The sequence below is a fragment of the Panthera onca genome, chromosome D4 (genome assembly GCF_046562875.1).
Source record: "Panthera onca isolate mPanOnc1 chromosome D4, mPanOnc1 haplotype 2, whole genome shotgun sequence".
NCBI classification, from domain to species: Eukaryota; Metazoa; Chordata; class Mammalia; order Carnivora; family Felidae; genus Panthera; species Panthera onca.
The window spans coordinates 50,991,872-51,017,830 of NC_138351.1; the positions used below are offsets into that span (position 1 = coordinate 50,991,872).

The 25,959-nt window shown below is 34.1% G+C and overlaps 1 protein-coding gene across 4 annotated transcripts in view; it reads left to right on the forward strand.

Annotated features, from left to right (window-relative positions):
- The window catches only part of IFT74 (intraflagellar transport 74), a 94,987-nt gene extending 69,447 nt beyond the window's left edge, over positions 1-25,540 (forward strand). For 3 of the 4 annotated variants that reach the window (XM_060609615.3, XM_060609616.3, XM_060609617.3), the window contains exons 14-20: positions 2,579-2,632; positions 4,748-4,845; positions 5,663-5,789; positions 19,168-19,331; positions 19,878-20,003; positions 23,619-23,679; positions 25,230-25,540. In XM_060609615.3, coding sequence (XP_060465598.2) covers positions 2,579-2,632; positions 4,748-4,845; positions 5,663-5,789; positions 19,168-19,331; positions 19,878-20,003; positions 23,619-23,679; positions 25,230-25,348 — 749 coding nt within the window. In that variant the 3' untranslated portion in view covers positions 25,349-25,540. The remainder of the gene's footprint in view (positions 1-2,578; positions 2,633-4,747; positions 4,846-5,662; positions 5,790-19,167; positions 19,332-19,877; positions 20,004-23,618; positions 23,680-25,229) is intronic. The other variant, XM_081790903.1, reaches the window with a different exon arrangement.
- The last annotated feature ends 419 nt before the right edge of the window (positions 25,541-25,959 follow it).

Below are 25,959 nucleotides of genomic sequence, written 5' to 3' on the forward strand. Positions count from 1 at the left end.
GATAACTAAAGAATCATATAACCTTATGGAGAGAAGTTTCATTAGAATGGTAGAAGGAGAAGTCTTATTACATGTCTTGAGGTCTGATAGCAATATGAGGAACTAGGAACAGCATGTATAGGAGATTCTTTTAAGTAAGAAGAAAGATACGATGGTAGTTACATTTTTGTAAAGCATAGGATGCAAGCCTTCCTCCTAATTCTTTAATGCCTGGCCAATCTCTGGCGCAACTTCTTAATCAGGACTTTCTTAGAAATCTGGGCTATGGCCGGTTCAGCAGAAACTACCTTTTCTGCTACTTCACATGTTACGTAACATTTCCATGCATATAATCCTCCTGTGGAGGGTATTCCATCTCTAATTCTTTGTTCCCAACTCAAAAAACTATTGCCATAAGGTGAGTGAATGGTGATATTTATTTTAAGACTAATTTTAAAACATCGTATGCAAAGTTTGTTATTAATAACAAATTATCTCTCCCCTTCCCCTTAATAACCTATCATGCATCAATATGCTCTGAGACCATTGGTGATCATATGAACTCAGATAGCTGTTCAGTGAAGTTAATGCATCCAAAGCCTTAGTCTGAATGAACCCAACGTTTCCCATTGGTTCTCGGTGTTCATTGGCTGGAAATTAAGGACCACAGGGTATTTACTCTTCTTAAGGAGTGGAGTTCACTTTTAGCTTTTTATTGTCAATGCTGTTTTGGGGGCCTTGACAAGATTTTCTCTGTATCAGGGCTCTCCTCAATGAGTTTGGCGAAAATATTTAGACCAGAAAACAATAAAACTGCTGACCCAGGTTTCTGTTCCATCACCTTCTTGTAACTCACTTCCCACCCAAGCAAATATATATATATATAAGTAGAAGGCCATGCCTCCATGTAATTTGAGGTTCTACCCCAACTGTCTTCTCTTTTCCCTAACTTTACTCTAGCCAGTATTTGAAAAAGCTGCATAGGAGTTTAAATAGAACACAGGCTGACCGTTGGGTTTTAACCTATGCACTATAACCTTTGGCTCCCATTTTCTTTGAACTCTTCTTAAAGTTCTTTTAGCCACCAGCTCCTTATCAGGAACTTCCTTAGGAATCTCTGGTCTATGATTCTCACCATCTTTGCTAGATATCATCTTAATAACGTTTCTTGGTTTTTCCAAAATGCTAAAAATTGACTGACTCAGATGAAGAAATTGCAGATTGATGCAAGCACAAACTTATGCTTTCTCTACCTGGGACTCTGAGAACACAGGGCTGCAACTGTCTCACTAGTCCAGGGAAATAGCAGTGTGCTTCTAAAACTCATTTTTTGTTACGCTGAAAATCCTGTTGTCATAAAATAATCATGATCCACCTCTATAACAGTCCCTTTATGCAGCTAAAGTGTCCAATTTCATCCATTTATTGGGGTCTTAGATTTTTGCCCTTTTAACATGTCTTTCACATATATTAAATGCAACATATCCAGACCTGCTGTAAGCAATTTCTTCCTAAACTTGCTTCTCTTTTCAGTTAATAATATGACCATGTCCTCAGTTGCCCAGGCCAGAAACCTGGGAGTCCTACAAAATCAGTTCACTCTGGCTCTTAAATGTCTGCAACAAAAATCTGCTTTCCATCCTAACTGCCACTGCCCTACTCCAGGGAACCTTCATCTTTTACCTGGATTACTGTGACAACCTCCTAAACTGGTCATATTGTCTCCAAAATTTATTTCCCTTTTATTCACTCAACCAGAGATATTTTTCAAAAATGCAAATTGATCATTTGATTCCCCTGCTTAAAATTCTTTAGTAATTTTGCCATTGTCCTTAGGTGAAAGTCCAAACTTCTTTATATGTGTCTTTTAAGATCTCTCATCACTTTGCCTTCTCTTTGTGCCACTTTTTCACTTCACATTTTCTGCCTCTGCCATACCGCTCTGTCACTTCCTTGTTCACTTTGAAGTTTCTGTATTTGCATTGCTTTGACTTTGAACCCCTTCTCTGTTTCAACCAGGTGACTCCTATTCATTTATTCTTTATATAATGCAGCTTTTAAATATTACTTCTTTAGAGAAAATTTCTGCGAATTCCTTAACTAGGTAAGTTATCCATATTCTGTGCTCTTATAGCGTCCTTTTTCATGAGGTAGCACTTAGTCCATTCTAATTACATGTTCAATCTTTAGATTTTAAATTCTGTGAGGGAGCTGACTTTGCTGTTTTTGCTTCCTGTTGTGAGTTATTCAAAGATGGAATGAACTTCTGTGGGAACTTATGATTCCCATCACCAGTGGTGTTCATGTGCAGGTTGAATAGCTCCAAGTTGGGACTGAAATAGAGAACCATTGGAAAGCTTTTAAGTCCTTTCCAGTCAGGAGATTGTTTTTTCCAGATAGTCAAACATAAGTATATAGGTATTGAAAAAGATTCTATGTTAATATAAAAGAATGTCACTGAATTGAAAATAATGAATTTTCAGTAACTAATGGTCACTGAAAAGTGACCATTGGTATATAGAGAACCTAAGAGATATTTTATATTTAGAACACCATCTGGAGTTTGTGAAATTGATGTTATATTTTGTGTCTCTTATAGGTGAAATGAATCAGAAGTACAAGGAACTAAAAAAACGAGAGGAAAATATGGACAGTAAGTGGTCATCTTATTGATATGAAAATATTCTCAGGTATCTGTTCATTTATACCAAATCAGAGATCTCGTTTTGGGAAGATACAGTAGCTAATAATAAATCCAGGAGTGTGGACATTCAAAGCATTTGCCTTGAGGAATTAATAAATATCAAGCAGAGCTTAGGGATGGGTAGAGAATTTAGAAAGGTTTTGTATATTTGTGTGTATGAGTATTTTTAGGTTAGGGATAGATTCTAAAACTAGCGTTTACATTAATTGTATAGAGACCACTTATTGATTGAATGTTGAATGTTCTCTTTTACATGCTTCACTGCATTCATCTTTAGTGTCTTTCACCCTTTTTTTTTAACTCTTTATAATACTTCTCTCATTATATATCAGCCCTTACCTCAGATTTTGCTACTTGATTCTGTCACTGATGGTAGTTTTGGTAGCCTTCTGTTGCAACTTCTAATTTACTTTTTAAAAATCTTAACTTTGTAAGTAGATCTTCACTTAAAATTGTGTTGTACATTCAGAAATTTTTCAAAACTAATATTTATTATTGGTTTCCTTTTTTAATAATCATTTTACTAGAATCTGAAGTTTTATAGGTCTGATGTCAATTGTTAGCCTCATCGAAGCATGCCATAAAGTAGTAATTGCTAATTCTGATTTAACAATATCCCAAGATTTCTTTAAAATCTCAGCAAGTACCAAAAATTATCTCAAAATTAATTCATTGTTTCATAATAACAGTAAAGTTGTTTTTAGCTTACTGTAAGTTTTTATTTTGGGGAAAGCCATAGAATACATTTTTAAGAATATAAAAAAGAGTAGGGGCCCCTGGCTGGTTCTGTCGGTTAAGCTTCCGACTTCGGCTCAGGTCATGAACTCACGGTTTGTGTGTTCAAGCCCCTCATCAGGCTCTGTGTTGACAGCTCGGAGCCTGGAGCCTGCTTTGGATTCTGTGTCTCCCTCCCTCTCTGTTCCTGTCCTGCTGGCTTGCTCTCTCTTTCTCTCTCTCTCTCTCTCTCAAAAAATAAATAAAGATTAAAAAAAAATTTTTAAGAATATAAAAAAGTAAATTATGTACTCATTCTATAAGACAAGAGAAGGAGGATTTCTTAGAAACTATTTATAATGTGAATAAATTATTAAATTTATTTAGTTGAGATTAATGTAACATTATAAGTAAAATACTTTCAGATAAAATATTTATTAGTAACTACTCTCAGTATTGAAATTAGTGACTAATTGTAAATATTAATAATTATAGATCAAGGAGATCCTATGTAAGAACAGATTTTTTTCTGTTCTTCTTTATATCAACTATTATTTCTGAGTAACTTTTAGTTTACTTGTATTAAGATCACAACAGTTAAGCTTTAAAAGTTTGAAAATAAGTAGGGGTGCCTGGGTGGCTCAGTTGGTTAAGTGTCTGACATTGGCTCAGATCATGATCTCATGATTTGTGGGTTCAGGCCCTGAGTCAGGCTCTGTGCTGACAGCTCAGAGCCTGGAAACTACTTTGGATTCTGTGTCTCCCTCTCTCCCTCTTTGCCCTCCCTTGCTCACACTCTGTTTCTTTCTCTGTCTCAAAAATAAACATTCAAAAAACTTTTTTTTAATTGTGAAAATATGTAGAAATGTTCTTATTCAATAATTTAATTACCCTTGAGTTAATAAAAGATGAAACCGTGCCTTAAAATTGACTGTGACATATGGGAAGGGAAGAAAAAAAAAAGATAAAAAGAGAGGGAGGCAAACCATAAGAGACTTGAAAATACAGAGAACAGACTGGGGGTTGCTAGAGGGGTTTGGGGTGGGGGATGGGCTAAATGGGTGATGGGCATTAAGGAGGGCACTGGCTGGAATGCACACTGGCTGTTATATGTAAGTCATATGAATCACTAAATTCTAGTCCTGAAATCATTACTGCACTCCATGTTAACTAGTTTGGATTTAAATAAAATTAAAAAGTTAAAAAAATTATAAATAAATCGTAGAAACAAACAAAAAAAATGAAATTTGCTTTGAATTTCTAAAAAATACTGTTAAGACCTACAAATCAGAGTTTATATAGTATTAACTATATTAACAGTAACTTCTCATTGTAATTTTGAATCTGTAGCTTTTATTGAGACTTTTGAGGAAGCTAAGAATCAGGAACTTGAACGGAAGGCACAGATAGAAGCCAACATTGTTACACTTTTGGAGCACTCTAGTAGAGTAAGTACCATGTGCCTGTCTTAGTGCTCTCATTATTTTTACTGTGATTACCTTTCCAAATACAGTTCAGAAAACGCAGTGGTTCACAATGGCATCTGCTCATTTAATCTGTTTCCTTTAAATTCCCTTGATTATTATTTTATTCCTTTAATTTGTGTATTTCTAGCAAAATTCAGCTAAGGACAGTAGGGGAAAAGGGTAACATGTATGATGTCAGTGTTTAGCAGTAAGTGAGGGACTAATTCAGAGTAATTATTAATGATTTTCTTCCATTGTTGATGTGTTTAAACTTAGAGAAGGAATGCTTGCACAGATAACTTCAAAATCTACATGTTATAATGGAAAATGTTGATATATTTTTACATTGTAATTTGTACTATAAATAGAAGGTATTCTTTTCTTGTAATACTCTTTAAGAGTATATGATACCAAGGAGTATCTTCATTTATTCAAAAAAAAAAAAAAAGTTTTTTGAGCAGCTACTAATGAGTGCTAGCATAGAAGGAAAAATGCACAATTTCTTTTAAATATTCTAAGTGTCGTAAGACCCCCAAATAGTTCTTATAATAGTGTAGTTGAATTTCTTCTATAGTGAAATAAAATTCAGAATTACTTCTTTTACATTTGCTTTAGTCTCTCCATATTGAGAAAACCTGACTTTGAATCTCACTATACTCTTATAAACATACATGAAGCATATATAATGAATGATGTATTTCAATTCACAACATCTAGTCCCTTAGCAGTGTTTTCCAAGAGTTTTCTTGAAGAGTTAAATCAGTGTAGTTTTTCTATTTTTATTTCTCTACAAATACAGAATATAAATCGTATGAAACAGATATCCTCTATCACCAATCAAGAGCTGAAGATGATGCAGGATGATCTCAATTTTAAATCTACTGAAATGCAGAAGTCACAAAGTACAGCTAGAAATTTGACTTCAGGTGAGAGAACATAGATTTTTATATTTTCCATGACAAATTGAAACTTTAAAACTTTAATACTATTTCATTTGATTTTTTTGAAAGGCTGACAATATAATATATGATTGCTTATTGCTCCAGTCACTTATAGACTCAGAATTGTGTGTGACTTTTCACATCAACTTAATAGTATTTCATTGGGACATTCTGATTCATTTTTAACATTTACTGAATATTTGTTCTATGCCTGTGCTATAACATGTGTATGCAGAGATTTAAAAAAAAAAGCCCGGTCTCTTTCCTCAAGGAACTTTGAACTTGGTGGAATAATGACAAACAACTAAAATATAATGAAACAGTACTATGATAGAAGCATAAGAAGCAACCTGACATTGGGTTCATATCCACCCCCCCCCCCCACCAGAGAGGTATCCTAGAGGAAGTAATGTTTTAATTATAATTAGTTTCAGCCATTATGACTAACATGGTATTAGAGCAACACTCTCCACTAGACATGTAATGCCAGCCACATATATAATTTTAAATTCCCTATTAAAAAGAGGTGTATGAATTTTAATAATATATTTTATTTAATCCAGTGTATCCAAAAGAGTATTGTTTAAACATGTACTCAGTATAAAAATGATCCATGAGATTTTGCAGTCACAGTCCATCTCAACTTGGGACTAGATAGACATAGTCGAAAGTTTAAAAGCGATAATTGGCCAATGGCTGCCACTTGGGCAGTGCAGATAGAGATTAAAAACTAATACATAAAATAGATTTTAAAGTGTTTAGGATAGGATGTCAACTATACTCAAAAGACAAAAAGTTTAGGATAAAGTCAAAATTTGTATGGAACCTTTGATTTTTAAGCTAATAGATTCTAACTATGGATATGTTTTATGCTGGTATGTGGTGACTTTGAATTAGCTATGTTTTTATTTGTCTACTTGGAATTACACTGGCAGTTAGTAAAATTACAAGGAATAAAGAATTAATATTTACCAATGTAAAAATGTTGAGATTCTTGAAATGGAATAAAAGATCTACAGTATTCATTTATCTGGGATCCTAAGGTCTAAAAGCTCCTGGCCACAAAACCTAACCTGACCTGAACTGACATGAGGCTATTTATAGTCTTTAATTATCCTACCTAATATGACTGTTCATACTTTTTGCTTCAGAAATAGCCAAGTACTTGATGACAGGATGCTGCCTTAGACCCTGCTATGGGAGTTCTATTATAATCATTATATGTGCTGTATCATTTTTTTAAAATCTGAAGAATTCTGCATTCTAAAACACAATAACCTAGGAGTTTTTTTAATAAGGATTATAGACCTATAAGTGTATACCGCATGTTATTCATATATAGTTGAATTTAGAATGATGATATAGTTGGACAATTATCGTTATTTTATACATTCAAGTATATTTTATCTGTCCAGATTTGTTTAGAGTTTGTTTGCTCTAGCTTTACTTGTATATCTGAATATATACTAAACAACTAGAGGAGGTACATTCTAAATGTGACTTATACCTGTTATTGGTTTAACTATCAGAATTTTTAAAATTGTGATAAAAAACACAGAACACAAATTTGCCATCTTAACCATTAACTGTAGGCACAGTGTTGAGCAACAGATATCTAGAACTTGTTCATCTTACAAAACTGAAACTTACACCCATTAAACAGCTGTCCATTTCCCTCTCAATTTTTCTCCTCTGCTAGCCATATTCTACTTTCTGTTTCTATAAGTTTGACTACTTTAAATACCTCTTATAGGTGGAATCATGCAGTATTTGTCTCTTTGTGAATGGATATTTTACTTACAATGCCCTTGAAGTTCATCAGAGTTGTAACATGTAACAGGGTCTCCTTTTTTTAAAGGCTAAGTAATATTCTATCGTATGTACATACTATACATACATTTTTTTATTCATTTGGTGATGGACATTTAGGTTGTTTTACCTCCTGGCTATTGTGATTCATGCTACAGTGGACATGGGTGTGTAAATACCTCTTCGAGATCTTTTCAAATATGAGTATTTTTACATCTAAATTTTCTTTTTTCTATAAGGTAAAGAATTTTATCTTTAATTGTTCCATCTAGGAAATCTCTGTTTTGTGTTTTAGACTATAGTTTTAAGGCTTTCATTTATCTATTTTCAATTTTAATTTGAAAAGTTTTTTACTCCTTTAAGCTATCTTTGTAAAATGGCTGTTAAGAAACATACATTTTTTAAAAAGATAAATATCAGTACCAGGTAATGAATTCAATTATAAGGACTTTGAATTCCTTTCATACTTTTATACTTTATTCTTTACATTTTCTTTTAAAAACTAGCCATTATATTTTCTCCAGTGATGTAGGGTTGAAAAAGAATGAGAGCTGGCTTCAATTTTATTCAAGTTTATTACTATGATAAGAATTTTACTGAAAACTTTCCTTATTAATAATGGTTTGAATTTTTTGGCCTGTACAGTTAGTTGCATTTACTCAATTATTTTTAAATGTTAATTTAAACCAAGCATATAAATGATTTTTCCTCTCTTAATACTATCCTCCACATGAAGTTTCTTATGTCTACAAATCACCATAAGAAGTCTATAATATTCTACTTCACCTTTCAGAGATAATGAATTTTATATTCCCTTTTGTGAATTGCCTCCCCTTTTGCTCTTGAGTTTATGATTGGAAATCACCTGATTTCCTTAGTGTACTCTATTTTTTAATGGAACAATATTATTCTCACAGGGGAAAAATTATTTCTTGGGAGAGTAAAAAAAAATCTTGATTAATGGCTTGTGGCCCTCCAAAGTGTCACTGTACAATTAACAGATATACATTATATCTGTAATATAAAAGTTTCATGAGAGAGCAGTGATAAGGGTAAAAAATTATCTACAAAAAGCTCCATAGGGGGACAATAATGGAAAAAAAAAAAAAAAAAAAAAGACTGCAAAACAGTGCTGTATTGCATGAGTAAAGAGGCAAGAAATCTGTCAGCAATAGTTTTTATTTATATTTTTGGAAAGGAAACTCCAAGGAATAAACAAATGCACTGATGGCAGAATATTTCAGAAACATTTCCCCATGTCAAAGTGGTTCCTTCTGAGATTTTGCTACTATGTACACACTGCTTAGTAAACTTTGCAACTTCATAGCATATCAGAAGGAACTAGTCTGCATCCTCTTCCTGTCTCTTCCCTTGGAGAAGTTTTTAGCTTTTCAAGGGGACCCGCTGTTAAAGGAAGATAAACTTTACCTCATACCAACCAACCATTTTCTCCCTTTCTCTAGGAAAAGCAGTTTCTATAGCTCCTAAATGTATGTCCCTAATATATCTTCAAATTAAACCTGTAGTTAGAGTTCAGTAACATTTTCACTGAGCACTCAAAATATACAAGCTATATACTTTTCCTTTTTGAAGCATTGAAACATCATAAGCCTCCGGGACTTTGATTCAGCACTTTGGTTTTCATTTTAACTGTTTCCAACCCTAGTAGAGATATGAGTCGAACAAAACAAAACCCATCCCACAACATTTAAGTCCATGTATATATGTATGTTTTTTTAAGGATATATATGTCAGTATGACTGAGGCTTGCGACTCTTAAAGGGACAAAAGGAAATGTTCAAATTTAATTATACCAACTTAAATTTGGTTGGTAAAAACCTCCTCTTTTAAATCATTGTCTTTTGAAGACTTTTAAAACTATTTGATATTTTAGGCCCTGTGATCATTGTTATGGAGGCATTCAGTTTTTTGAACATGGTATTTTTACTATAATGTCACCTTCCACCTATATTTTAATCCATAATCTTTCTAGTTTTATAGGTAGAGGAAGAAAGTTTAATATTTAATAGCAGCTTTATATTTGATTTTTCCATTAGCGAATCTATAGATAATACAACTCAATTACAAGTAAATTTTGCTAAATTTTATATGAAGAAACTAACTTACTAATTGCCTGCCCACATATAAGGAAGACATCCTGGTAAGAGGGCAACTCAATGCCAAAATACATGCATAAACTCTATTCAGATCCTAATCTGACCAGTGAACTATGTATGCATTGAGTAAACTTTAAGGAACCTAGGAAAAAGTAGCAGTTAAAAATTGAAAGAACTGCATACATAGATTTTTTTACATGCTGTCTATACTCCAAAGGAGAAAAGTTTAGAATTTTGGTTTAGAGCAAAGTTTATTGCTCATTTAATAAAAATCAATACTTTCCAAAGTAGTACGGCATAATCCAGAATCTCTACAACATATCACTTAAAGTTTCCATTATACTATAAAACTTACTAGATATGTCAGCAAATTAGGAAGATGTGAGTCAAGGGGAAAAGCAATCAATGCACACTGAACCAGAGGTAATCCAGATGTTGAACAGAAGATTTTAAATGTTTATAAACATATTTAAGGGTTTAAAGGAAAATAAAATCATAATAAATGAAAAGATGGAGAATACCACAGAGAAAATAAAAATTACAAAAAAGAACCAAGTGGAAATTCCAGTATTGAAAGTATAACTCAAATGAAAAATTGATTGAATGACCCTAATAGAAGATTGAAGTCCGCAGAGTCAATCAACTTAAAGATTTAAAAAAAAGATCTAATCTGGAGAAGAAATAAAAGTGAACAGAGACTGTAGGAGTGCCTGGGTGGCTCAGTTGGTTAAGTGTCCTGCTCTTGATTTCGGCTGAGGTCATGATCTCACAGTGTGGTTTGTGAGTTTTGAGCCCCACATAGGGCTTTGCTCTCTCAGCTCAGGATTCTCTTGGGATTCTCTCTTTCTCTCCCTTTTTCTCTGCCCCACCCCTGCACACACTCACTAGTGCACGTGCACGTTCTCTCTCTCAAAATAAATAAACTTTAAAAAAAATGAACAGAACTTAAATGTTCTGTGGGTCAGTTTCAGACAGTCTGAAATACATGTAATTGAAATTCCAGAAGGAGTGGAGGGACAGAGAATGGGAGAAAAAAGATAACTGAAGAAATAATGGCTGAAAATTTCCCAAATTTGATTAAAAAAAAAAAAAAACAGTATCTAAGAAGCTTATTGAACCTTAAACAAGATTGATATAAAAATCTCTTAACCACATCATACTACTAAAATGCAACATAAAGGAAAAACAATGAAGGTGCCAGAGAAAAATAATATATACATAGAGGGAATAATACATCCCACTCTAAGATTAAATTTTATCTTGTTTTATTATAAAAATCTTTCACCCCTAAGTCTCTAAGTAATAAATGGAATATGTTCACGTTTGGCTTTTAATACTCTGAAATACCACCATATTTTTCTGAGGCTATTCATATCTCTACCTTGTAATAGAGGTAGAGTGAAAGCTAAATGTTCAAAGGTGAAAGTATATCACTATGTATGCCTCTATCTACAAACAAGTAACTGCAGGATGTTTAGGATTATTATCATACCCTGGGAACACAGGAGAGAGGAAACTAGCTTAGCTAGGTTTGAATTCAGATATCTTCATTTGATGTGCATATTATGTATTGCAATTCATTTTATTTTTTTATTTTTTATTTTTTCAAATCAGAAGGTCTTTGTCTTTTTTTTTTTTAATGGAATTTATTGTCGAATTGGTTTCCATACAACACCCAGTGCTCATCCCAAGAGGTGCCCTCCTCAATACCCATCACCCACCCATCCCTCCTTCCCACCTCCCATAAACCCTCAGTTTTGTTCTCAGTTTTTAGGAGTCTCTTATGTTTTGGTTCCCTCCCTCTCTAACCATTTTTTTTTCCTTCCCCTCCCCCATGGTCTTCTCTTAAGTTTCTCGGGATCCACATAGGAGTGAAAACATATGGAATCTGTCCTTCTCTGTATGACTTATTTCACTTAGCATAACACTCTCCATTTCCATCCATGTTGCTACAAAAGGCCATATTTCATTCTTTCTCATTGCCACGTAGTATTCCATTGTGTATATAAACCACAATTTCTTTATCCATTTGCCAAAGCAACAGAATACGCTTTCTTCTTGAGTGCACATGGAACCTTCTCCAAGATAGATCACATACTGGGTCACAAAAACAGCCCTTCATAAGTATACAAGAATTGAGATCATACCATGCATACTTTCAGACCACAGTGCGATGAAGCTTGAAATCAACCACAAGAAAAAGTCTGGAAAACCTCCAAAAGCATGAAGGTTAAAGAACACCCTACTAAAGAATGAATGGGTCAACCAGGCAATTAGAGAAGAAATTAAAAAATATATGGAAACAAACAAAAATGAAAATACAACAATCCAAACACTTTGGGATGCAGCGAAGGCAGTCCTGAGAGGAAAATACATTGCAATCCAGGCCTATCTCAAGAAACAAGAAAACTCCCAAATACAAAATCTAACAGCACACCTAAAGGAAATAGAAGCAGAAGAGCAAAGACATCCCAAACCCAGCAGAAGAAGAGAAATAATAAAGATCAGAGCAGAAGTAAACAATATAGAATCTAAAAAACTGTAGAGCAGATCAATGAAACCAAGAGTTGGTTTTTTGAAAAAATAAACAAAATTGATAAACCTCTAGCCAGGCTTCTCAAAAAGAAAAGGGAGATGATCCAAACAGATTAAATCATGAATTAAAATGGAATTATTACAACCAGTCCCTCAGAGATACAAGCAATTATCAGGGAATACTATGAAAAATTATATGCCATCAAACTGGACAACCTGGAAGAAATGGACAAATTCCTAAACACCCACACACTTCCAAAACTCAAACAGGAAGAAATAGAAATCTTGAACAGACCCATAACCAGCGAAGAAATTGAATCAGTTATCAAAAATATCCCAACAAATAAGAGTCCAGGACCAGATGGCTTCCCAGGGGAATTCTACCAGACATTTAAAACAGAGATAATACCTATCCTTCTCAAGCTATTCCAAAAAATAGAAAGGGAAGGATAACTTCTAGACTCATTCTATGAAGCCAGCATTACTAACCAGATTCCTAAACCAGACAGAGACCCAGTAAAAAAGAGAACTACAGGCCAATATCCCTGATGAATATGGATGCAAAAATTCTCAATAAGATACTAGCAAATCGAATTCAACAGCATATAAAAAGAATTATTCACCATGATCAAGTGGGATTCATTCCTGGGATGCAGGGCTGGTTCAACATTTGCAAATCAATGTGATACATCACATTAATAAAAGAAAAGATAAGAACCATATGATCCTGTCAATCAATGCAGTAAAAGCATTTGACAAAATTCAGCATTCTTTCTTAATAAAAATGCTCGAGAAAGTCGGGATAGAAGGAACATACATAAACATCATAAAAGCCATTTGTGAAAAGCCCACAGCTAATATCATCCTCAATGGGGAAAAACAGAGCTTTTTCCCTGAGATCAGGAACACGACAGGGATGTCCACTCTCACCGCTGTTGTTTAACATAGTGTTGGCAGTTCTCGCATCAGCAATCAGACAACAAAAGGAAATCAAAGGCATCATAATTGGCAAAGATGAAGTTAAGCTTTCATTTTTTGCAGATGACATGGTATACATGGAAAACCCAATAGACTCCACCAAAAGTCTGCTAGAACTGATACATGAATTCAGCAAAGTCACAGGATACAAAATCAATGTACAGAAATCAGTTGCATTCTTATACACTAATAATGAAGCAACAGAAATACAAATAAAGAAACTGATCCCATTCACAATTGCACCAAGAAGCATAAAATACCTAGGAATAAATCTAAACAAAGATGTAAAAGATCTGTATGCTGAAAACTATAGAAAGCTTATGAAGGAAATTGAAGAAGATATAAAGAAATGGAAAAACATTCCGTGCTCATGGATTGGAAGAATAAATACTGTTAAAATGTCAATACTACCCAATGCAGTTCCATTTTAGTATCCATTTTTGAATTTGCTCTAATCATGTTTTACTTTGCTGCTTTTTTTTTAAATTTTTTTTTTTAACGTTTATTTATTTTTGAGACCGAGAGAGACAGAGCATGAACGGGGGAGGGACAGAGAGAGAGGGAGACACAGAATTGGAAGCAGGCTCCAGGCTCCAGCACAGAGCCTGACGCGGGGCTCGAACTCATGGACCGTGAGATCGTGACCTGAGCTGAAGCCGGACGCTTAACCGACTGAGCCACCCAGGCGCCCCTCATGTTTTACTTTGATAGCTATAAGAAAAGTAAAACAAAGAATGATGTCTGGGGAAGCCTGAATAGCAAAACTGAGCAAATGTTATGTTCCTCTTTTCATAGCTCACTGTTCCTCATTGAGGCATCTTTTTGGATCATTAAGTAACATTTGCTGTCTTAAATATGAACCTTTCGTAAACATGATAATAATATCACTCAGCGCCAAAGCCTGACTGGTTGTGTGACCTTGGACAAAATACCTTTCTAAGCTTCAGTTTCCTCATAGCATACCTCCTAAGGCTGTTATGAAGTAGAAGAGATAACATATAAAGTCAGGCACATTTCAGGTACTCAGTAATATTGGCTCCCACCATACCTTTCTCTCACATTGAAAAAGGACTTTTAAATTCAGAACCACAATGTTTAAAAGTCTCTGAAATAGAGAAGGTAGACATTATAGAATTCTGTTGAGAACAAAATATTTTTGGAGCTGCCTGGGTGGCCCAGTTGGTTAAGCATCTGACTTCAGCTCAGGTCATGATCTCACAGTCTGTGGGTTCAAGCCCCACGTCAGGCTCTGTGCTGACAGCTCAGAGCCTGGAGCCTGTTTCAGATTCTGTATCTCCCTCTTACTCTGCCCCTCCCCCACTCGTGTGCATGCACGGGCGCTCTCTCTCTCTCTCTCTCTCTCACTCTCAAAAATAAATAAACATTGGGGCATCTGGGTGGCTCGGTTGGGCATCCGACTTCGGCTCAGGTCATGATCTCATGGTTCTTGAGTTCAAGCCCTGCATCAGGCTCTGTGCTGAGAGCTCAGAGCTTGGAGCGTGCTTCAGATTCTGTGTCTCCCTCTCTCTCTGCCCCTCCCCTGCTCGCACTCTGTCTCTCTCAAAAATAAATAAATGTTAAAAAAATTTTTTTAATAAATAAACATTAAAAAATAAAAAAAACAGTATTTTTTAAACATTCCCTTCTTACTGTAATTTGTATTCATTACAGAGAATTTTGGAGATACAGAAAAGCATAAATAAAAACTTTTTAAATATTAAATTCCCACTCTCAAATATTTATGACTATTAAAATGTTGGTATTTATCTTTCCAAATGTTGGTATTTATCTTTCCAGTCTTTTTTCTTTTCTTTTTAATAGTTTTTAATTTTAATCCCAGTATAGTTAACACACAGTGTTATATGAGTTTCAGGTGTACGATTTAGTGATTCAACAATTCTGTGCATTACTCAGCACTCATGGTTAAGTGCACTCTTTAATCCCCATCATCTGTTTCACCCATCCCCCTACCCACTTGCCCTCTAGTAACCATCAGTTTATTCTCTATAGCTAAGAAAGAGTCTGTTTTTTTATTTCTCTCTCTTTTTGTCTCTCTCTCTCTCTCTCTCTCTCCTTTTTCCCCTTGCTCATTTATTTTGTTTCCTAAATTGCCCATATAAGTGAAATCATAATGTATTTATCTTTCTCTGACTAACTTATTTCACTTAGTATATATGCTCTCTAGCTCCATCCATGTCATTGCAAATGGCAAGATTCCATTCGTTTTTATAACTGAATAATATCACATTGTGTGTGTGTGTGTGTATATATATATATATATATATATATACACACACACACATATATACATATATATGCCATATCTTCTTTATCCATTCATCTATCAGTGGACACTTGGGTTGATTCCATAATTTGGCTATTATAAATAATGCTGCAGTAAACATAGAGAAGGGTGCATGTATCCCTTTGAATTAGTGTTTTTGTATTTTTTGGATAAATACCCAGTAGTGCGATTACTGGATCATAGGGAAGTTCTATTTTTAACTTTTTGATGAACCTCCATACTGTTTTCCATAGTGGCGGCGCCAGTTTGCATTCCCAACCGTAGTGCACAAGGGTCCCTTTTTCTCCACGTTCTTGCCAATACTTGTTGTTTCTTCTATATTTATTTTAGCCATTCTGACAGCTGTGAGGTGATATCTCATGGTAGTTTTTGCATTTCCCTGATGATGAGTGATGTTGAGCGTCTTTTGCCTATTGACCATCTGTATGTCTTCTTTCAAAAAATGTCTGTTAATGTCTTCTCCCCATCTTTAATTGGATTATTTGGGGTCTTTTGGTGTTGACTTGTATCAGTTCTTTATATATTTTGGATACTAACCCTTTATCAGATATGTCATTTGCCAATATCTTCTTCAGTCTTCTTCAAATATTTCATCTTGAAAAAAAAGAAGAAACCTCTCCCAAGTATTCTCTGCCCAGCTCTCATCCCTCCCTTTCTGAGGTTTCACTGCCAAAGTTTTCAAAACCTTCCTCTCACTCTTGGTCCCATTTTTTTTCTTTCTATGAAATCTATTCTCAGGAAATACATCAAGGTTTTCCTGTCCAGTTAGTACAACTTGTATTTTGCAGTCTTTTTTTTTTTTTTTTTTTTAATCTCTAAATAGTATTCTGCATTACAAACCACTCCTTTAGTCTTGAAATGTCTTTTCACCATGGTTTCATTTTTCTTTTACTTCTTTGGTCATTTCTTATTCTCCTTTATAGGCTCCCTCATGTCAATTTATTCTTTTAAAAATAGGTTCTGTCATGAATCCTTTTCCCTTGATGATTTCAACTACACCCATAGTTTCAAGTGCTATGTGGATGATTTCAAAATAGTTATCTTCAAATTTCTCTCAGGGCTTTAGACGCCCGCATATATCTATACATGTCCTGTTTACTATTTAGGTGTTTCTGAGGTAACTCGCACAACATATCCTAAGTTGACTTGAACCCTTCATTTCATTCCCTCCTACAAACAAAAGTTTAGACTTCCATCTGCCTCCCCAACCATCAACTCCTTTACCTTTAAGTTAGAAATGGAACTCTGCATTGACTCCTCTTGCTCAACCACTGTATCCAGTCAATTGCCTGTTTTGTTAACCCCAAATCCCTAATATCTCTTGAGTCCCTCCACATCTCCCCTGTATTTTTTCCTCATTTACTTCCATGTGACATAACTTTAGATTTCATATATATAGTTGTCTTTTACTGGAATATAGGTTCTATAAGGATAGGGATTTTCATATGCTTTATTCATTGCTGTATCCCCTCTGCCTAGAAGTTTGCCTGGCACACAGAAAGCACTTAATAAATATTGCTTAATGAAAAAAAAGTCCCCAAAGTGTTAACACCAGTCTAAGATTTCTTATGTAGATCACTGAATCAACATTTAACTGGTCCTTCTGTATGTTAGTAATGCTTTTCTAATTAATTGTCCACATTGAAACCAGAGTGAACTTTCTGAAATTTAATTATGCCACAATTTGATTTGAAATTCATCGATTACTTACCATTGCCCTTTGGATAAAGTTTCTTTCTTTTTTTTTTTTTTTTTTTTGACTGTTTTTATTTTTTTAATTTTTTTTCAATATATGAAGTTTATTGTCAAATTGGTTTCCATACAACACCCAGTGCTCATCCCAAAAGGTGCCCTCCTCAATACCCATCACCCACCCTCCCCGCCCTCCCATGCCCCATCAACCCTCAGTTTGTTCTTAGTTTTTAAGAGTCTCTTATGCTTTGGCTCTCTGCCACTCTAACCTCTTTTTTTTTCCCCCTTCCCCTCCCCCATGGGTTTCTGTTAAGTTTCTCAGGATCCACATAAGAGTGAAAACATATGATATCTGTCTTTCTCTGTATGGCTTATTTCACTTAGCATCACACTCTCCAGTTCCATCCACGTTGCTACAAAGGGCCATATTGGATAAAGTTTCAATTCCCTTTTTTCATTTATAAAGCCCTTCATGAACTGAAATTCTTCCCACTTTGAACTTTGGGTCCTAATCATACTTAACTTTTATTATTTGCTTAGGTGTACCTCGCTTTCTCACCTCTAAACTTGGCATATATTGGTTGTGTTGCCTGGAGCACATTCACTTCTTGGTTTGGTGGATTCCTAATCCTTAAGGCTTCACTCAGTTAAAAGGCATATATTTAGAGAGTTCTCTTAGTCCCATATGCTCTTATGGCACTCTGTATTACTCTTTTCATGGTAGTTGTCTAACTTATTGTAAATGCTTACTTTAATATCCTGGTTCTACCTCTAGAATATAGCTCCTTGAGCAAAATCAATGTCTCTGTTGATCTCCATATTATTCTTAGCACCTAGCACATAGTAGATGCTCAATACTTTTGCAACAAAGAATGAGACACACACTCCCTCTTAAACACACATATATTTATAGTCAGTCCTCATTCATGATTCTGTATTTGTGAAATTACTTACTCACCATAATTAATTTGTACCCCAAAATTAATACTTGTAGCACTTTAATGATCATTTGTGGACATGTGCAAAGTCAGGAAAAATTTGTATTGCCTGACATACATTTTTCAGTGGAGGTTAAATAAGGCAACACGCTGCCTTCTTGTTTTAATCCTCATACTGTGAACAAGTATCCTTTTTGTGGCATATTTGGTGCCACTTTTTGCCACAGTTTTATACTTTTTGTTGGTGATTCTCCTGTATAATATGGCTCCCAAGCACAATGCTGAAGTGTTGGTTCGTGTTCTAAGCCCACTATTCCTAAGAATATTGTAAGGCAATGTGCCTTACAGAGAATATGTGAGTTAGGTTAGCTTTGTTCAGGTATAAGTTGGCCTTGAATTCGTTATATATTAAATAAGGTATGTTTAAACAGAAACACACACAAAACAAGGTTATGTATTAGTTGATGGATGAAAATATTGTGACCAGGGGCTCTCAGGAACCTAACCCTGTATCACCCATAGGAGCAAATGATTTAGTATTTGCTAACCTAGTATTTATAGTAACTTTATGGAATATAACTACCATAAGTAATGAGAATTGACTGTATATGTAGGTACAAAATTTTGCTACATATATATGTATATAAATATATAATGTTTCCTAATTTGCTTTCATGCCCGTATTAAAAATAATGGGTCTCATAATATATGTTATATTATTAAGTAAGAAAAAAAAAAAACCTGTGTGTTCTTGAATGTTTGTATGAGAATGGAGACAAGTATGTTGTATATATCAGGTTATGTTGGTTACCTGGAGGAAGAGTATTTTTTTTCTTTGTAATTTATCTTTGTATTGTCTCGTTGGTTGTAATGAAACACGTTTCTTTTGCAGGTACTCTGTAAAACATGATTTTTAATGGTTGCATTGTATTTGTCTTTGTGAAAGGAATAAAGTTTTGACTATGGTTTTGAATTTTCTTATGTTTCAGATAGTCAGCGTCTACAGTTGGATCTACAGAAAATGGAGCTTCTGGAAAGTAAGATGACTGAGGAACAGCATTCTCTGAAAAGCAAAATTAAGCAAATGACAGCTGATTTGGAAACATATAATGATTTGCCAGCTTTAAAATCATCAGGTGAAGAAAAGAAAAAGGTAAATGGTGACAGTCTTACAGAATTATGATACAAATGTTTTTTTTTAACAAATTAATATGTATGTAGTTTATAGAATTTACTATTTTCAGTTGATTATTTGATATATAAGCTAAGAAAAAAATAAAGATGTTTACATATGTAGTAGGAATTTAGAGAGATACAAGTTTTAAACAAAAGGCAAAAGCGAGGGATAGAGCATTTCAACAGATATGAACTTTGGTAAATGCAGGTTTGATTATGATATTTCCCTACTTAAGACTTTATTATTAGTGGCTTTTCTTTGCTATTTACATTAAAATAAATTATTTAAATTAAATTAAATTTGGTTGGATAAGAACATATATATAGCAGCCTTAATACAGTTAATACTGATTTCACTTATTATAACTCAAAAGGTAATTTTACAAACAAGTTTTAGAGTAATTATAATCTTGGTAGAATTTAACCAGACTATCATTGAAATTATTTAAGTAGGAAATAATTTGTATAGGCTTACTAGATATTCACTGAAGTCTATTATTTACTTCCATTTGGATCTATCTAGAAATTACATCAGGAGAGAACAGTATTAACAACCCGTAGAAATGCCTTTAAGAAAATAACGGAGAAGCTAAATGTAGAGTATGAGATGCTAAAAACACAATTGCAAGAAAATGAGACACATTCTCAGGTAAAAAGAAAAAAAAGACTGAAGTTTATTTCTGTTTTTAAACTGTCTGTCCCATGTTCTTAATCTATATTTCCACCCCAAAACAATTTTTTAAGTTGTTTTGTTTATCTTCCAGACTTTCTGGTTTTGAAGATAGCCAGACTGTGTACAGTCTCCACTCAGAAGTGAATTTACTTTTGCTCTTCTTCTATAAGCCTATATTGAAGGGCACTCTGTTCTAGGCCCTGTTCTAGGCATAGCTGTTATGATAATAGCTTTTAAAAATTTCAAAACTCAAGCATTTTGAATGGAGAAACTTTGCTAAATCATAAAAACCACAAATAAAGAAAATAAACCTTAATGACTAATATCTCACAGAAGAAATAATTCTTGTCCTTTTTGTGTAGGTCCTTCTAGTCTCTGTGTGTATGTTATATGTACACACACTTTATACGTACATATAAGTATATGTGTATTTCTATATATTTAAAGAAATGGTATCATATGGTACATATTATTTAGAAACTTGTTTCTAATAAGCACTTTCCCTTGTCAGTAGATTTTTAAAAAATACGATTCTATATGATATTTGACTTCATGGATATAATTTTCGGAAGCAGTTCCATATTGTTGCACATTTAGTTATTTTTAGTTTTAAAACTGTTTAATGCTGTAAAAATCAGTCCTGTACTTGAACTACTTGATTTACATTTCTGATTATTTACACAGGATGCATAGACAAGCCCCCTTGTCATATCATTCATCCTACTGACAGAGTTACCTGAACACTGTCAGAAGTTTTTTAGATTAAGTGCCCTGTCTGAGAGGATAGAGATGATTTCTGTCTCATTCACTTTCTTCTTACACTGTGCCAGGGGTTTGCACATAATAGGTGTTCAAAAAGTATTTGTTGGAGGATTAAATGAAGCATGTGTGATGTGTACAAAATCAGTAATTATGGTCTGATAGGGATTGATCATTCTCATGTCTAATTAGTATACACACATTAGGAATTTGTAACTATGATTTATTGACACTAAATGCATGAAAAATTATTCTTTTCTTTATTTGGTAATATGATCATGATAGGCAATCACTGTTAATATTTTGGTATAATATCTTTGTAAACTTTTTCCTGTGCAGTTCTATACCCATTTTATATTGTTTTTCCAAAAATCAAATTCTATGCATATAGTCTTTAAACATTAATTTTCTCACTTAAATATTTCAAGATCTTTTTTTGATGATTTTTTATGACAGCTATATATGGATTTACCATTTTAAAGACAAAGATATACCTTATATTCTTTTTGAAAGGGGTGGAGTCTCATCAGAGTTTGCCACAACTAAAAGCTTAGAAATCACTAATTTTTTTACTCAAATTTATCAGTTATTCTGTCTCTACTTCATGATGTACAGGTCTAGATATAGATTTGTAAGTGGCACAGTTATCCTAGGCTGTTTAGAGTGGGGATGGATGCTGAAGAAATGCAAGAAAAGGTTTATGAGGCTATTGTCTTAAATGGTTCTTAGGAAAAAATATTGATATACTTAAGGAGGAAAACACCTGACAAACACAATTTCTTAGACCCAGTCAGTGGCTACCTTGTTTATTCCCACATCAAGTACTAATCATATACTTAACACCATATACTGGTAACAGGAATTCATAACATAACTCACAATTTACAGTCCTTCTCTGTATTATTTGTTGCTTTTTGAGAATCCCTACTGATCACATAAAATCTGGTCCCATTATCTTTCACAATTGTTTTCTTGAAAACTTTTTTGACACCTATAAATAATTTTCATAACAGACTTTTTTGAGGAATGGCTATTATTTACTTGATATCATTTAAACAATATTCATACTGAAACAAACTATAAAACTCTTAGTAGAAAACATAGGGATAAAGCTCTCATGGGGCGCCTGGGTGGCTCAGTCGGTTAAGTGTCCAACTTCAGCTCAGGTCATGATCTCGTGGTCCATGAGTTTGAGTCCCATGTTGGGTTCTGTGCTGACAGCTCGGAGCCTGGAGCCTGCTTCAGATTTTGTTTTCTCCTCTCTCTCTGTCCCTCCCCTGCTTGCTCTCTCAAAAATAAATAAACATTAAAAAAATTTTTTTTAAAGCTCCTTGACATGAGTCTTGGTAGCAGTGTTTTGGTTATGATACCAAAAGTTGAAGTAACAAAGGCAAAAATAAATATGTATGCCTAATCGAACTAAAAATCACAGCAAAAGAAACAATCAAAATGAAAACAACTTACAGAATGGGAGAATATATTTGCAAATCATATATCTGATAAGGGGTTAATATCCAGAATATATAAAGAACACACAACAGACTGTTTAATTAAGTTGTAGGAAAAAAAAAGATTAATGCTTCAAGATATCCTCGGAGGTTTAAAGGCGAGTCACTAAATACACGTGTATAATATAGAAGGAAGTTGACCTTTACATAGTGTTGCTTTTATAGCATTATTCATTTAGCACTTAAGAGGTCTGCTGCATTCTAAGAAGGCCACCTCTTTGTATGAAACAAAGAGGAAAAGTTTGGTACTTGACTTTGCAAAAGGTTATTAGAGATTTATTGCCAAAAATGCTGACTGCTTCCTTAAGTTCATCTTAACTTTGAGTTCCCAGCTGGGGAGCTATATCTGATTTAATAGTGTTAACTCATGGCACATACAGTTTATACAATTAATTAGGATTTATCATAATATTTAGATTTATCTCTTTAGAAGAAACAATGAGATGGATGCTACCTTAAGACTGAACATATGCCCTTAAAATAATTTTAACATGAGAGTAGAAAGAAATATTAATGCTGCTTCAGTTATCAGATTCTTAAAAATGATCATTACCTCTTAGAAATGTCCATGCACAATGTTATTTTAATGTTTCATTTTTCAGACAGTCTTTTGCTTAGGAAAAGTACTATGTGCATCTTAAAAAAGAAAGACCATAACCCAGAGTTACAAGGTTAATTAAATCAGAAAAACAATTTAATTCTATAACAGTAAAATTGTCTTCTGAGGAAGCAACCATCAATATAATATCCACATTAGTTTCCTGTTGATGCAGAAATTATTGTAACAGCGCCAGCTTTTTACCAACCCTCTTATAATCTTCACACTGCAGCTCTGCTCTTATCACAGCTTGTGGAATTAGACAGGAAATTTAGCCCTGGAAATAAGGAAGTTACTCCTATATAGTTGAACCTTTGACAGTGTTAGAATATATATCACATTTGTGGCATTAGACTTCCAGATTTCAAGGAGAGATTCCCATTATGTCCTATTCTTTTCTTTCTAGTTCTTTTAGGAAAGGGAAAAAATCATAAATTGTCTTTCAGTTGGCACATTCATTGGCATAATAAATATTGTAAATGCTTTCCAATTAAAATAAACATATAGAGTAAAACCTGTTGTCAAATTCAACATTGTATTTATTAATGTATTTACGGTTGTTTAATCTTTTCTAATTTTCTTTTTTGTGTACCATGGCTTTATCTCACTAAAATGCAAGGAGTTGATAAGACTTAAAATTGGATGTTTTTTTCCTTATCCTCTTAAAAGGGTGTATAATTGTTCTGAATATGGGTACTGTTTAACATTGTTATTTTGTGTTTTTAGCTTACAAATTTGGAGAGGAAGTGGCAACACCATGAGCAAAATAATTTTGTGATGAAAGAATGTATCCTTTAAGAAGCTGCAAATGAACTTGACTAAGTGATTTTTTTTCCTAGGAATTTCTTTAAAGGTTGAAATGAAATGAAATTTAACATACATCTATCAAATATCACTGAGCCAAACTATGTGGGTCATAAATAAATAAGAGTTAGTCTCTAGTCTACAGTAATTAGGGTATGTCTGTACCTTGGATATCCGGGCAGGAGAGGGAGGTAAACCGAATAGTCTCCTGAGAAATTTGACCTTCAAGCTCATTTGTGTTTCAGCCAATTCAACCTCACGTTTCTACTAAGGTGGAACTTATATCCCATCTTCTTACTTATCTTTTTGTGCTACTATATAGGAGAAGGAAACAGCTACTGAGGGCATGTGTTGTGAAGTTGTAAGAAACGTTTCCCCAAAACTTATTTTCAGTTCCCTTCTTTGACCCATTAAGGACATCTCTGCTTGGAAAAATAGCTCCTGACTCATTGGTGGTATAGATTCTCCTCTAGGAAACTGCTGAACTTTAGCTCAGGGCAGCATGGATCCCAGCTTATCTCCAGATGAAATACATCAGGAGCTCTGTTCCCACAATAGGGCAACTTGGTTTAAAAGCAGAAGTCTCCCGGGGCGCCTGGGTGGCTTGGTCCATTAAGCGCCTGACTCTTGGTTTCAGCTCGGGTTATGATCACAAGATCAAGCCCCATATCAGGCTCTGGGCTGAGCATGGAGCCTGCTTGGGATTCTCTCTCTCTCTCTCTCTCTCTCTCTCTCTCTCTCTCTCTCTCTCTTTCTCTCTCTCTCTCTCTCTTTCTCTCTCCCTCCTTCCCTCCCTCCCTCTCTCTCTGTCCCTCCTTGCGTGCTCTCACTCCCCCTCTCTCAAAATAAATAAACATTTTTTTTTAAAAAGAAGATTCCCACCACAATATACTTTAGTCCAGCCGTCTAGTTTTATGCAACACAAAGTAGGCGATTTTGAAATACAGTGAAGTCTAAAGACTTCTGAAATTGTGAGGTACTCTAGAGAACATGGTTCTTCTGAACATTCAGCTGTTTTCAGAACAGAATTAGATTGAGATGCATAACATATTAACTATAAAAAAACTTTTATAGTATAAGTGTACTTTTTTTTTAGAGTTAAATATTTTTTTTTAATGTTTATTTTTGAGAGAGAGTGTGTGTGCACACATGAGCAGGGAAGAGGCAGAGAGAGAGAGAGGGAGACACAGACTCCAAAGCAGGCTCCAGGCTCTGAGCTGTCAGCACAGAGCCCAATGTGGGGCTCAAACTCATGAACTGCAAGATCATGACCTGAGCTGAAGTCGGATGCTTAACTGACCAAGCCACCCAGGTGCCCCTGTAGGTGTACTTTTTTGAAACAAGTTTTGCTTGGCCTTTTAGGTTTTAAATGATCTTAATCTACTATATTTTTCCTATATATTCTAATTGTGCTTTTTCTGTGCTGTTTTCAGTTTTCAATAAGAAAAATACCAGTATGAATTGGTTCCTTCCAAAGCCAAAATAGATCACTATTTTTGTTGATCAGTGTTCTCCCTTAACTCATGTAATTAGTTATAGCAACCAAGAGTCAAGAGAGTGATTACCAGTCAATTATGAAGACTGTGACCAAGCAGATTGCAGAGTACAATAAAAACCTTGTGGACGCTCTACATAGCATGAGCAGAAACTGAGTCTGAACCAACTGCAAGTCTCTGTAGTAGTGTCCTCTAGATACTAAACTTTGGACAAGCTGACTGAAAAAAAATAGCTTACCCTTGAAGAGTTTTACCTAAAATGTTTGAGTGCTATAATTTTTGTGACTGCTTTGAAGAGTGTATTTTAAATAGTATAATAGTTCAATAAAAAGTTTTTACATTAAAGTATCTTTTTATGATATTTGTATTTGTTCATGTGGGTGATAAAAATGTCTCAAACAACCTAGAGATAAACTATAAGTGGCCATTGAGATTCATTTTAGTTGGTATAATCTGTCCATGGCAGCAAATGATATCATTTTTTTTAATATACCATCTCTAGGGGGGGATACAAGGAATGTGATTCTTATTTAGCATATATATCAGTCTTGTCAATTTTTGCTTCTAGAAAAAGTAAGAATAGAAGGGAGATGTTTAGCTTTGAGCTTTATTTCTCAAATAGGGTATATTTGATGTATTTTCGGGAATATAGGGTTGCAGGTAAATATATTAACACATTTTTTGTATATCAGTTATCCCTAAAGATTCAGAAGTAAAAACTTTAACCTTTGCATTTTAAAAATATTTTCTAACATGTATATGCTAGG